The sequence below is a fragment of the Pyrgilauda ruficollis genome, unplaced genomic scaffold (assembly GCF_017590135.1).
Source record: "Pyrgilauda ruficollis isolate IOZ18807 unplaced genomic scaffold, ASM1759013v1 scaffold100, whole genome shotgun sequence".
Taxonomy (NCBI): domain Eukaryota; kingdom Metazoa; phylum Chordata; class Aves; order Passeriformes; family Passeridae; genus Pyrgilauda; species Pyrgilauda ruficollis.
In genome coordinates, this window is record NW_024508102.1 from 1,017,975 (window position 1) to 1,032,281 (window position 14,307).

Consider the following 14,307-nt stretch of genomic DNA (forward strand, 5'->3'; position numbering starts at 1 on the left):
GCAGCTCTGGCTCCCAGCAGGAAGGCAGCTGAGGCAGGGCACAGCCCCTGCCAGGGCATTCGCCCCGCTGGGAGGTTTGCAGCTGACACACATCGTGCCAGGGACCAAGTTTGGTCCAGAAGTGGTGGTTTCATGTTGTTCACGTGGCAGAAAGAGCCACCCTCGTGGGTCCCTGTGCCCTGCTCCCTGCCAGAGGCAGAAGACAGAGCAGGTCATGGATCCACCAGCTCTTCTCCTGGTTTTTTGGCATTCCCAAGTTGTCATTGATGAACTGATCCCTGCAAGCCTGCTCAATGCCATCCACTTCCAGCCTCCTGGGGCAATGATCCCCCCTCGTTCCCAGCCTCCCTGGGAGCTGAGGGCTCCCAGTCCCCACAGAAGCTGGTTAATTTTGTCCTCTCCAATGCCTTGCAAGCCCAGAGCTTTTCCTGGAGCTGCTCTCTAGGTAGGCTCAGCACAGTCTGCAGGATCCCCCTCGCAGTCTGTTGGGTCTGCTGCTGTACTGACGCCAGTGGTATTTATGGAAATACATGCAGAAGATCCTCGGGCTCCAATGGAGCAGAAATAGTTTCATGGCATTATTTGCCCAAAATGCCACCGTTCTGAGTGCTGGATCTGGACACTGAGAAGCTGATGTCAAAGCAACTGCTTACAGCAGGAGCTGAGGTGGCTGCCAGGGACAAGTGTCTCGATGTGGCAGCTCTGGGAGCATTAATGCAGCAGTTCTGGAGTTTGTGTGGAGGCTCTGAGCTTGTATCAGCCCTGCCTCCCATCAGAGCAGCGCCACAGCCCCAGAGCTGCTCTTTGATTCCACATCTCCCATGCAGCAAAACAGCAGCCCAAGGAAAAGCAGGTAGAGATCAAAGCTAAACCCTTTACCCGAGCTTCCCTGGCTACAAAACCCATCCCAGCTTTCGTTTCCCACAATGGGAGGCCCTTGGTTGGTGCTCCCACTTTCCCAGGGGCGCTTCCAAGCCGCAGGCAGCCGTGTTTGCTCTGGGAGAGGGAGGGGCAGGGGGTGTTTAAAGAGCTCACTTGTGGTGGGACCACAAATGAAGTCATGTCCCGAGGGATGGGGATGGTTTGATGGGGAAAACCGCGGTGTTGTGACTCGTGACCCAGCGAAACCCCTAATTGTGTGTTTAGCAAAGCCCAGGCTGGAGCTGTTTCCTTTGCCTCTGTCTTGGCACGCTGCCCTTGGCTCGGATCACTCATCCCGTGGTTGGGGCTGCTCAGGAGTCACCCCAGTCGTTAGGAAAGGAATGTTAAAGGGCTGTTGTGTAAACCCACCTCTGCCTGAACAGGCCTTGTTTTCAGTGTAAATCTGCTGCAGGGAATGGTTTAACCTTCATCGTATTTTTTTTTATTATTATTTCATTAAGTAAGATTTATACAGGTATAGTATTGGAAAGGTCATCCATCCCTTGAGCTGTGGGAAGAGCTCTGAGCATTCCTCCCTCTCCACTTCGTTGTTTTACCCCTGGTTTCGACTGGGAAAGCACCAGGCCTGGGTTTTGTTGCCTTCTGGGAAGTGAATTTATCCCTGCCTGGTACACAGAGCCCCTCAGCCCTCCTGCCCCTGTTCCCCCCCTCAGTGGATCCTCCAGCAGCAGCGTTTCAGCTGCAGCCTCCTGGAGCTGCTGGGTGCCCTTTCCCCAGGGGATTGCATCCCAGCTGGGGGGAAGCAGGGAGTTATTCCCCTCCCCTCCCTCAGGAAATTTGGGATGTTGGATCTGCAGCAGGGACCCAGGCTCAGGGCTCAGGATCTGTGGATGCTTCGCTGTTCCTGTACCCCTGAAATGAGATATTTTATGTCTTTCTTGTTTACTGACACGTGATGAGGCTGAGTGAGGGTTTTTTGCAGATATTTAAGATCCTCTAGCAGCAAGACATCAGTGGTTTTCCAGCACAGCCCGGGTGTGCTTTAGTGCTCTGCTTCTCCCACAGCATCTGAGCCTCCCCAGCATCGAGGACACTCCAGCCAGGCATGGAGCTTCACAGGCTCAGGCAGCAGAGCTGGGAAGGAGCTTTTGCAGCTTTTCTAGCAGCAACCTGTTCTCCAAGGCTTTTCTGAACCCCGAGAACAGATGGCTGGGCTGGAGGCTGAGATGCAAGGACAAGGGACTCGTGTTGACATTACCTTTACCAGAGTGCCTTTCATCATTAGCATGTAAATGCCAGCAAACACCCAGGAATTATCCAGCTATGATCTCTTCATCAGAAGAGGCCTCTGATCAGGTTAATCTCACTTTCCCAGCGTGGAAAGGAGGATGCTGAGCAGCTGTACCCACCAGCAAGGGGAAGCAGAGTGAATTTCTGAGAGGGAAGGATGCTGCGAGCATCAGGTTTGAAGTGGCTGTCAGTGATTGCTTTGCCAGGGCTGAAATAGCAGCACTGCTGCTGCTGAGTGAGCTGATGGGGCTGCTCCTGGGGCAGGTGCCCTGGGACACCGTGGCTGGGTGCTGAGCAGCCCAGCTCTCCTGTGGGCAGGAGGGGAGCTCCCAGCCCGCTGCATTTTCCATCCTCCCAGTGATCTCCTCTCCCTCCTGAGAGAAGCAGAAGCCAAAGCCAGCATGGGGGAGGGTGGAGGAAATGTGTTTTAACAGTAAATACGGCCTTGTTATTTATCAATGCAGAGTAATTGAAGTAATTTCATGTCGGTTTTAAATGCAGCGCCCAGGGATCTAATCTATCTGTCTAATATTAATGGGGAATATTTGCTTGCCTCATTCATTCATTACTGTTTTCATTAAGACTCTAGTCCCATTTAGGAGTCTGTTTGTCATCTTAAACTCTTCTGTTTTATCTTAGCCTGCCACAATCCTTTTTAACAACTTAAGTGAATCCGTGAGTTGCAGGCTGGCAGCTTGGGGGAAGGGGCTCTGCTGTCTGGCGTGTGCTTTTCCTGGGGAGCCAGGAGAAACAGACTGAGGCACTCGCAGGCAGCAGCTCTGAGCCTGCCTGGATGCACACCCTGAGAGGCAGGGGCTCCCAGCACAGCTGGGTGTCTGTGCTCCCCAGCGTGGCCATCCCTGCTGGGGCACAGCTGCAGAGACTCCAGCTCTGGAGGCTCCACCGTGTCCAAGCCAGCCCAGGAGGCTGCTCAGGGCAGGGATGGGGTGGATGAATGCTCAGGGAGCTCTGGTTCCTCACGAGGTGTGTTCCCCTCTAAGGCATCCCCACCTTCAGGGTATCACAGGATCACTGAATGGTTTGGGTTGGAAGGGACCTTAAAACCCACTCAGTGCCACCCCTGCCCGGCAGGGACACCTCCCACTGTCCCAGCTGCTCCCAGCCCTGCCCTTGGGCACTGCCAGGGATCCAGGGGCAGCCACAGCTGCTCTGGGCACCCTGTGCCAGGGCCTGCCACCCTCCCAGAATGGAATCTCCTCCCACTGCCCACTGCCAGGGGCTCTGTCCCTGTCCCTGTCCCTGTCCCTGCTCTCCCCCTGGCCTGGAGCTGGGAGGAGCCCAGGGAGCATCACCTGCAGGGCTGGGCTGGGCTGGGCTGGAGGCATCCAAGCCTAATTAGAATCCCAGGGAAGGGGAGCATTGTGCTCTTAACGACTCTCTGGCAAAACGCTCTGGCTAAAACAGTAATTTTTATAAGCACAGCCCAGTTGTGAGTGCTCGTTGAACACCTAATTACTTTGGTTACCGCTCAAAAATTATTCCAAATTCTATTTTTTCTCACCAAACAGAGAGGGGGAGAAGCGCACACTTTATAATTATTCACCTCAATTAATTTTCTGAGCTTCTGTTAAAACTTTTAAGTGCCTGCAGGGAGCACGCCAGGAGTTCTGTGGCAGCCTGGCAAAGCAGAGGCCGTGAACTGATGCAAGATGAAAGTTTCCTGTGTTGGATTGATCCCCATCTGAGCCCAGAGATTTTGGAAGGCTGCCCCCCTTTTATCCTGATTAATTAGTTCCCCTGAGGCCTGGGCTAATCAAAGGGCAGTGCTCATCAGCTGGTGGCCATGGCAGGGTGGCATCAGAAGATGGTGCCAAGATGTCAGGGAGCCACTTGTGATGGCAGCAGTGATGTCCCCTGGCAGCAGCACGGGGATGGGCCCTGGCTGCTCCAGGAACGCCATCCTGGAATCCAGAGGGGACTCCCAGCCAGCTGTGTCACCCTGGCAGGTGAGGAGCAGGGGAGCTCCTGCCTGGACCACGATCCTGCCTTCCAGGAGCTCGTTGGACCCTTTTGGTGCAGTCAAGAATGAGCTTGGCACTCCCCTGAGGTGTGGTGGCTTTCCAGGGATCCAGGGACGTGGATCCATCGCAGCAGAGCCCTGTCCTTGTGGGAGAGACCTTTAGCATCCCCTTCCTCGTTACTGGCACCTTCGTCACCCCCTGTTCTCGTCAGGGAGAGGTTCTGTGGGTCACTTCTGCAAGAAGCTCAGTGGTTTAGGGTCCCAAAAGAGAAGGATCTGCTGAGGGTCCTGTCCCCCCCAGCTGCCATCCCTGCGTGGGGACACCAAGCTGTCACCAGCACCCGGGGGCAGGAGCAGCTCAGAGGAGCCAGGCAGGGGCGAATGTGTGGCTGCACCTCATTATTTAATCCACGAATTTCGCTGCATTTGCCATTCCAGAAGCTCCTGTGAATACCTCAGCCAGGTCTGCGCCCCAGATTTCATTTCAGCGCTGAAGATGACAGAATTTCCTCCTGACTCTGTGTGGGCACGAGGTCTGCCCAGCTCTGCAGGCAGCGGGCACGGGGAGGCGGAGGTGGCCGTGCCTGCCTGGCCCCACAACCCCCAGATGCAGATGGTCCGTGCGAGGCAGGAGGCAGAGCTGGGGCTGCCAAGGCACTTTGTGGCTGTCACACGGAGCTGGCACTGCTGTGCCAGTCTGAGCAGGGGGTGAATGCCAGAGTGGCATCCCAAATGCTGGGCTGAGCCTCCACCCACAGCTGGGAGCCCAGGCAGGGTGAGGGATGGGACACCCGGTGCCTGTGCCAGGCAGGGGCACCTGCCCCCGTGCCCACCCTGCACGGGCCCACCCTGCAGCCCCAGAGTGTCACTGTCACCTGCTGGGGGCAGAGGAGGAGCTGCCAGAGCCAGCAGACCGAGCATCCCACGCATGGTCACGTGCTGGAGATGAAAACCCATTTCCCCTCCTGGACAAGTCCGTGCTGCTCCTGGGAGCGGGCTGGGATCTCTGCCTGGCACTTTGTTATTGCAACAAACCCCGTCAGATGTTCCATATTGATGTGATGATTAACTCGAGCCGTGGTAAACCACAGGGAAGTGTTTGTCTGCAGGAGCCCGTGTGCCAGAACATGAGGCTGCTCCGAGCCCTGCCGGGATGCTGGGCCGGATGGATGCATGGAGGAAACGCTGGCTTGAGGACAATTTTCCTGCTCCAGCAAGCCTCACTTCGGGATATTTGCTGTTTTTTTCAGTCTTCCTTGCTTCCCAGAGGAGGCTGTCCTTGCTTTCATCACCTCCCTGAGGAGCCTGGCACGGCACACAGAGGGTCTGGGGGAGCCAAGGGGATGGGAATGTTTGCAGAAGATCTGATCCCTCGCTCCGAGAGTGATCCAGTCCCCGTGCTCCAGCACAGCTTGTCCTCCTCTGATGTTAATGAGGTTCTTATAGCAGCAAAGCCAAGCCCACTGCAAAGGTTGCCTGGATCAGAGTTGAAGGGGCTCTCTCCGTGCATCTGCAGTGCTGTAATTAAATAATCCCCTCGTAGCCATGGCAACGTTGTCTCCCCGTCCTCTCCCACTCGCTGCTTCTCTGCCAGAACTTCCAGGCGTTGATTTGGTTCTGACAGCCCTGGGGGTGCTCTGAGAGCCCTCCCTCCTGTGCTGGGCTGTGGGACAGCAGAGCTGCTCCTGCAGGAGCCCCTGCACCTGGCAGAGCGCTGCCCTCACCTGCTCTGCGCCTTCCTGTGGCACAGGGATGGATGCTGGAGCCATTCCCACCTCGGGGAGCTCCACGGCACCCTGGGGATGCTCCTCAGTTATTTGTGCTTAAAACTCCCCTTTCCCCTCTCCTGTGTGTGTCCTGGCTCTGCCCCACGGATGCGATTCCCACATCCCATCACTCCTGGTCCTTCCAGGACTGTGTCTGAGGTCTCCATGAGGCAGGAGCAGCAGTTTCCAGGGAGGGATTTCCACAGCCCGAGGCAGACTGCACCCACGTGCCTTGCTCAGCCGAGCCACAGCATTCCCACCCCTGCACACTGGGATTTTTTTTTTTTTTTGGCAAAAGTGCCCAGCAGGATATTCCACCTGGAGCTCAGCTTGGAGCAGTGGGAAGAGTCTGCCAGACTTTTTACAGCCTCTGGGAAAGCCTGACTTTATTTTCCCTGTCACCCTGACACATTAATGGCTGCAGCTGAGGCGTCCTCCTTGCTCCTTCCCACACTTTTTCACGTCTCCTGCCCCAGCACAAAGCAGAGTTTTCTCACGAATAAAGGAAAGAATCAAGTCTCATTGGAAAGTTCATCAACTTTGGGCTCCTGCTCAGTGAGTGATAGATGGCTTTAATTACACTGAACTAGTTGGCATCTCTACTCCACTCCCCAAAGTCATTAAAAATAGATTTTCTGTTTGAACTCCAGCCCCCCGAGGGGTCTGTGGGCAGCCTGCTGTGGCTGTGAGATGCTCCAGGGGCTGTCTCCAGCCAGGGGAGGTCACAGGACTGGGCTGGTAGCACGCAAAAGCTGTGGAAACTTTGCTTTGGCTGTTCATTTTATTCTATTTTTTTTTATTTACTTTTATTTATTTATTTGGAACTGGCTTCTTGCACTTCTTTGCTCCTGGGGCTGGCAGAGTTGGAATTTGTGTGTTTTGGAGAGTCTGTATTGATTTTTTTTTTTTAATTTATTTTATTTTGCTGGTATTATGGGTCAGGCAGTCAGGGACAGTAATAATGAGGCTTTATCATCTAATGGTTGAGCAGCAGGTCCATTTTGGCAGGGAGAGAAGGAAGGGAGGTCACACTTGGGCTGGGGGGAGCAGGGCTGTGCCCTCAGGAGCGAGGAGATCCCCCTGCAGCATTCTTGGCTGCTGTCCTTCACACAGATGCTCCTCCAGAGACATTGTTCAAAACCTCTGTGTGGTTTTTAAAGAATTATCATGTGCAGAAGCCACAGCTTCTGAGCAGAAAAAGAAACGAAGCGCTCAACATCAAATCATCTCTAATGAACTCTTATTCACATAATTCCAACCCTCCGTTATTTATAGAGCGCAGCGAGAGCATCCAGCTCCTCACAAACATGAAACAAGGCCTGAGCTGCATTTAAATCACGGGGACAGATCCTGCCAAGCCTCCCTTTGTGGCTACGAGCGGGGGATCTGCACTGCTGGGGGATTTTGGGGCTGGGGCAGGGCTCAGCGTGCTGGGCTGATTTTAGGGGGAGCCCAGGGAGCTCCCTGGGTGCATCCTGTGCTGGCTGGTGTCTCCCACAGGGAGCTTTTTGGTTTGGAAAAGCTGGGTTTGCTGCTGGTTCTCCAGCCAGGGGCAGCACGAGGGCTGCAGCACTGCTCTGCACTGGGAGATGCTGGGTGCTCCCTGGGGGTGGGCAGTGTCGTGCAGGAATAAATCCTGGAGGGGCCATGGATGGGCTGTTCCTGTCACCAGGCCCCCGGGCTTGCTCCCACCCTGTCTGTAAAGTGCTTTTTGCTCCTTGGAAGGGAGAGGCAAAGCAGCAAAAAGCACATCACCTGTGGCCACACCAGTGCAGACCTGTGAGGGCACCCCAGGCCCCTCTGCAGCCAGCAGTCACCCCCCAGCCCTTCATCTCCACCTCTGAATTTCTCCTCTCCGTTCCTGAAGCTCTTTCCACCCCAGCTCTGCCCCTCCCACCCCTCATTTCCAGGCTCCCAAACCGAGCCCTCCACCCTCCCCTCGGAGGGCTCCACCTCGGCCAGAAAACTCCAACCCTGGGCGATCTCTGCTCCGGGAAAAGCTGTTGAGTGGGGCCGAGGAAACAAGAAGAATAGCAGCCCTATTGGTGTCGAACTCAGAGAGGAACTGGGTTCTCACTGTGTCAACAGCACTTGGCGTGACAGTGGCCGTTGTGTGGGGAGACACTGCTCCTTTCAGAGCGGCTGCTGGGAGCCGGGTGCTGTTGTGACGGACGCAGCCAGAGCCATCCAACAGTTGTTTGAATTCCCAGCCACTTGCAGGCATCGCTCCGGGGGCCCGAGAGAAGCTGGGAGGGGATTATCTGGTGGGAGAAATGGGAGTAGAGTCACAGAATCACGGAATGGCCTGGGCTGGAAGGGAGTTTAAAAAGCATCTGGGCACCTCCCGCTATCCCAGGTTGTGCCAAGGTCTGTCCAGCCTGGATTTGAACGCCTCCAGGAACTGGGAGTCCACAGTCTCTTGAGCAACCTGTTCCAGTGCCTCCCAACTTCACAGGAAGGAATTTCTTCCACATTTTGTAGAGGGAACGCTGCGGGAGCTGGAGATGCAAACCCACCCTGCTGCTGGAGGTGGCAAGGAATGGGTTGGAAAGGTTAAAGTGGTTAAAAATGCCGGAGGTGGCAAAGGATGTGTTGGAAAGGTTAAAGTGGTTAAAAAGGTTACAAATGTCTTTGCTGGAGCCAAGCAGTGACCTGTGCTTAAAGCCTGGTGTCGTTTTGAAGCCTCTGGGGGGTTTCAGTGCTGGTAAATAGGTCAGGGCTGTGCTGCACCTCACCATCACCATCATTCCTCGTGTGCTGGGAGTGGGAGAGGGGCTTACAGCAGCCTTTGGGGCTGTTCCCATTGTGCTCCCCTCTGTGGCACCCCTGCCTGGAAGGGACAGGGTCCTCCGGTGACCTGGGGGCCCAGTGGCTGCTGCTTGAAGGGCTCAGAGTGGCCCAAGCAGTGAAGCACCCACCCAGACCCAGCAAGTGCCACAACCCCAGTGATTTATCCCCTGCTGCAGCTCCCCAGGGAAGGGTGAGGCAGCAAAGTGTAAATCAGGGAGGAGAGGGCTCAGCTCCAGCCCAGGAGGAGCTGGCACCACCGTGGGAGCCCAGCTGGGGCTCTGCATGCCCAGGACTCACCCAGGGGACAGGCTGACCTCACGTCTCGGTCTCCAACAATTCCTATTCTTGGATGTCGGAACGAATTCATTTCAGGCTCTGCTGCTGTGGCCCGTGGCTCTGAGGGGCTCAGCAGGACCTGGGGCTGCTCTGGCCGTGCTGGGCAGAGCAGCCCTGAGTGTGTGTGTTCCCTGCAGGTGTCCCGGGTGCCCGTGGAGTCCTGTGAGCAGTACACGACCTGCCAGGAGTGCCTGAGCTCGGGGGACCCCCACTGCGGCTGGTGCTCCCTGCACCACATGTAAGTCCAGCCTTGGCCGTTCCCTGGTGATAAAAGCAGCTCCCCAGAGCCTCCCACACAAAACAAATCAGGCTGAAGTTCCTCAAGTCCATTTTTCTCTCCTTTGGACATTCCCTGCATTGCAGCTCGGGTGCTGTTTGGAGATCCCTGAGCTCCTGGGTGAGGTGAAGGGAAATCAAGTCCTGCTTCAGGGGCAGGGTGATGTGGATGGAAAACCAGATGGAAAAATGATGGAAAAGCAGAGTTTGAACTGGTGGGAATGGAGGCTTGCTGGTTTGCACGCCCCTCCTGCTGTTTTGCACCCTCCTGCTCTTTGCCCAGGCTGCAAATCCCAATAATGTGGAATTTTCAAAGGAAAAAACAGACGTGATCCTGTGAGTGGGGCTATGCTCCCAGCCAGATTTCAGCAGCAGAGCAGAGCACAGAGCCCCTTTAAAAGCCCCAAAAGGGAGATTTCAATCCTGCAGGGGAGCTCAGGGGGTCCCAGCTCCGGCCGCCCCGGGGGGACCCGGCAGCAGGGCTGGGAGCTGCCACAAAGGGCTGAGGGTGCTTTTCTCCAGGGGAGCTCCAGGAAAGCCTCTCTGCATTCAGGAGGTGTCCGTGCCCTTCCTTTCTCTGGCCTGCCATAAAAACCAGCACTTCCTAAGGCGGAAGGGAGCCTTAGGAAGGGGCAGAGGAGCTCGGGGAGGAGGGGAGAGCCGGGAGCAGGGAATAGAAATCCCCCCGGCCCCGTGCCAGCTGCTGAGCAGCCCTGAGTGCACGGGCACGGGGGAGGCAGGGCTCGGGGACCCGCAGAGCAGCGCTTGGCCCCTTGCCTGAGGAGCAGGTGCTGGGGGGAGCGGGGAGCTGCAGGCTCCTCCACAAACCCGGCCTGGATCCGGGGCTCGGGGGGCACAGCGGCTCCCACCGCGGGTTTGGGTCACGGCCACGCTCGGGAGGGGCAGGAGAAGCAGCTCAGCCCCTGAGCATCCCACAGGATCCTCTCAGGGAGGGGCTGCAGAGCTCTGAGCACCCCACGGCAGCAGCACTCTGGGCATCCTTTGGGGTTTTTTGGCTTTTTTATTTTCCAAGCCAGCCTGTCCAGCCCCACAGCTGAGCCACCCTTTGTGCAGCCGTGTCCCAAAGGTGTCACTGTCCCAGCTCCTCTGTCAGAAGGGAATTATTCCCACCCTTGGGCTCCAGCCCCGTGTGCCCCCCGGGCTGGGCAGCAGGGTGGGCAGGGGCTGCTGCAGCAGGAGCTGTGCTGGGCTCTGGTGCTGCTCCTGCAGCAGCTCCTCTGCAAGGATCAGCGAGCACTCCCCTCATGCTAATGAGCTGAATCTTCACAAGCCACCTGGGAGGCAGGTAAAGGTTGTTATCTTCATTTTGCAGAGACAAAACCCTCGATGACAAGAGGAGAGAAAAGTGTCATTTCCTCTGCCCTTTTGGTCATGACATTTCAGCATCAGCCTATTCCCAACAAGGGCTCTTCCCCCGATGGGATTTCTTAACTCTCCCTTCAAGCATCTGCACTTTGGAGCAGTGATCATCTTTTAGCTTTATTTTTTTAAGCTGTAAATAATTGAGTTTATCTTGCTGTTCCTCAAAGCCTCTGTCATCTTTGTTTGGAGGCCCCAAGTGCTGGAGTGTTTGCATTTCATTTGTCACCTCTCCCCTTTCATTCTCACCCACTCCTGCTTCCAGCTGCTCCATGGAAGGTGCTGGGGCAGGGGGTGATGCTCCCGCTGTGTTTGGGGATGGCTGAAAGGCTGAGGGGTGCAGGAGAAGGTGATTTTTCATCCTCTGCATGGACAGGGATCCTTTGCTCTCTGGGAGCCATCAGAGGCCTCCAGGAGATTGTTACAGGATCTCTCCAGCCCAGTGGGATGTGAAGCCTGCAAGACTTCCCCGTGCTGCTCTCTGCAAGTGTGTTATTGTCTCCAGGCCTATTTATCTCTGTTGGGGCTGTTGCCATAAATAGGATGATAAAAAAGAGCCATTCCAGCGAGTCAATGAGATAAAGGCTCCAGTCAAGAGCTCACTTTAGGGCTATCTTAGAGATTCACTTAAACCTCGATATTTCTTCCTTTGGCACCATTCATATTTAGCTCCTTTATGCTCCAAAGGAAAAGGTACAAAAGGGAGAGGGTGAGGAGAGCAGCCCCAGCGTTTGTTGGGGATCAGGGGGGTGGTTTGGAAAGGGAAAGTGGAAACTTCACTTGCCTTCATCTAAAGCAACCTCCCACTGCTCCACAGAATCCCTCAATGCTTGGGTTCAAAGGCACCTTAAAGGCGAATTTGCCATCTGCACCCATGGAGGGGGGTTGGAAAGAAAGGATTTTCCCCTTGGAAATGACAAAATCCAGGAAATCCTGGAGGCAGTCTGGTCTGGAACACTGACAGTCCTCCCTTGGTGCCCAGTGGGTGCCCTGCTGGGATTTCTCTCTTCTCTGAGGACACCTGCAGCTAAAAGCAGGGATGAGGAGCCGTGCTGGAGCACGTGGAATGCTCGCAGCACTCCCAGGCACCTTGGCATGCTCAGAGGCTTGATTCCTGCTGCTGGGAATGGGAATGGGCAGGAGCTGGGAGCTGCAGGCAGGAGCAGCAGCCAAGCACTGCTGGCAGCAGCTGGAAGCTCCCATTCCTGGCTGGGCCTCACCCCCAGCTCCAGCAGGAGATGATTAGTGGGCTGTGTGGATTTAATTAGGACAGAGGCATCATCCTGTCCCTGCCTGTTACAGCTTTCTGGCTTAGCTCATGTGCAGATGAGTCCATGGCTCACCCCACACCCCCAGCACTTGGGATTGGCAGCTCTGGATCGTGTCCCACTGCAGGAATTACTCCTGGGATATCAGCCTTTGTGGTTTTGCTGATCACTGAATATTTTGCAGCGCCCTTTGGTCCTAACCTGGTGCCCATCACCTGCTCCCCGTGCAGGGCATCACCAGGTCCTGCTGTGGAACATCTCCCTGGGGGTTTGGGGGGTGTTCTGTGCTCTGGGGGTGTTTTCAGTGCTCTGGGGGACGTTGTCAGTGCACTGAGGGGTGTTTTTGCTGCTCTGGGGGATGCTTTCCTCACTCTGGGGGATGTTTTCAGTGCACTGGGGGAGGTGTTTTCTGTGCTCTGGGGGTGTTTTCTGCACTCTGGGGGGTGTTTTGGGTGCTCTGGGGGTGTTCTCGGTGCACTGAGGGGTGTTTTTGCTGCTCTGGGGGATGCTTTCCTCCCTCTGGGGGATGTTTTCAGTGCCCTGAAGGGTGTTTTTGCTGCTCTGGGGGATGCTTTCCTCGCTCTGGGGGTGTTTTCAGTGCACTGGGGGGTGTTTTTGCTGCTCTGGGGGATGCTTTCCTCCCTCTGGGCGGCGATTTCGGTGCTCTGAGCGCTCCTGTGTGGCAGGTGCTCCCCGAGGGACCGCTGCGAGCGCGCAGAGGAGCCGTTCCGCTTCGCAGGGAGCATCGCGCAGTGCCTGAGCGTGGCCGTGCAGCCCAGCAGCATCTCCGTGTCCGAGCACAGCCTCCCGGTGAGCAGGGACAGGGGACAGGGGGCCGGCAGGACAGCCACCTCCAGCAGGGAGCACTCCACGCTCCGGCCTTTCCCCCTTCCCTCTGGCACAAATGTTTTCTCATGAAGTCACGCTCGCAGAGGGAGAGGGGAGCCAAGGGGTCACCCGAGCCGGGGAGAGCGTGGAGGGGGATGGCAGAGACAAATCCCCCTTCCCCTGGTGCCTCAGCTCACATTTCCCTGGTCTCTGGAGCTGGTAAAGGCAAGGCTTTGTTTCCCAAACAGCTCCTCTGTGAGCTGTGCTCAGGCCTGGCTCTTCCCAGCTGTTGCTGCCAGAGCCCCCCATGCCCTGTGACAGCTGCTCCTGCTGCCCCCCCTTCCTGGGCTGCCCCAGCCCCCCTGTAAAAATGGTGAGGGGACAGGGGACTGAGCCCTGCAGGCACTGGTTTGCCATGGGGACCCTCCCCAGCCGTGCTGGGGACACGGGGGGGTCTCTCCCCCGAGGCCAGGGCAGGGTGGTCTCCCCTGTCCGTGCAGTGGGGACAGAGGTGGTCTGAGCTCAGGGCTTTGGGGACAGTCTCAGGCTCCTGGCACTGAGAGTGGCAAAGCTTCTGTAGAGCAACGAGGGGACAAAAATCTGCCATTGCCACCACTCCTGACCTGCAGCAGCCTGTGGGTTTATATCCACAAAGAACATCCTTGCCTCCCTTTCCCATGCCAGGGCAGCTGGCCACCAGCTGTGGGCGATTCCAGGGGCTTGTTCTGAAGGGGAAAACGGGCAGGGCTGGGAATTTGAGGGAGGTTTGGGCTGCTCTGCCTGCTCACAGCTCTGATTTGCTCCCTGGCACCGCAGCTCAGCCTGCGGGTGAGCGACGCCCCAGACCTGAGTGCCGGGGTCAGCTGCCTCTTCGGGAACCTCAGCGAGGTGCAGGGCCAGGTGTCGGGCAGCCAGGTGGTTTGTGTGTCACCGCCAGCCAAAGATGTCCCCGCCATCCCCGTGGATCAGGGTAAGTGGTGGCTTCTGGGCAGTGACACGGTGGCAGACAGAGCAGGGCAGCTTTGGGAGTATCAGCTGAGCCTCTGGGGGCTGCTGCCAGAGAAATTCATGCTGCTGTCAAAGCCTGTTGAAGCCAGGGAGCTTCATTCCCAGGAAATGCATCCCACGCAGGGCAGGACGGGCTGGCAGCAGGCAGCAGGGAGTGCTTGCCCTGTCCTCACTCCCTCCCTGTGCTGCCAGACAGCTCCCAGGGCAGGACAGGAGCCGTCTGTCCCCTCCAGGGTGGCTCACGGCTGGCCAGCAGCTCTCAGCCCTGCCAGGCTGGCTGAATCTGGGGAGCAGGAATCTCCCCTGGGCCTGGCTCAGCACCCACGAGTAGGTGGCTGCAGTTCCTCTGCTTCAGTGCTGATCTTTGGGCTGGCTCCTCATTAATGTCACCACTGTCATATTTGCTCTTCCTGTAACTGAAGCACCACTGGCTCGGAGCTCATTTTCCCCTTGGCATCCTTCCATGTGTCCACAGTGCCTCCCTGGTGATGTCTTTGTGGTT

General features: G+C 56.7%; 1 protein-coding gene across 3 annotated transcripts in view; it reads left to right on the forward strand.

Moving 5' to 3' along the window:
• Positions 1-14,307, forward strand: part of PLXNA2 (plexin A2) — a 138,929-nt gene that overhangs the window by 64,893 nt on the left and 59,729 nt on the right. For all 3 annotated transcript variants that reach the window (XM_041466980.1, XM_041466974.1, XM_041466988.1), the window contains exons 5-7: positions 9,183-9,283; positions 12,656-12,779; positions 13,614-13,767. In XM_041466980.1, the coding sequence (XP_041322914.1) occupies positions 9,183-9,283; positions 12,656-12,779; positions 13,614-13,767 (379 nt within the window). The remainder of the gene's footprint in view (positions 1-9,182; positions 9,284-12,655; positions 12,780-13,613; positions 13,768-14,307) is intronic.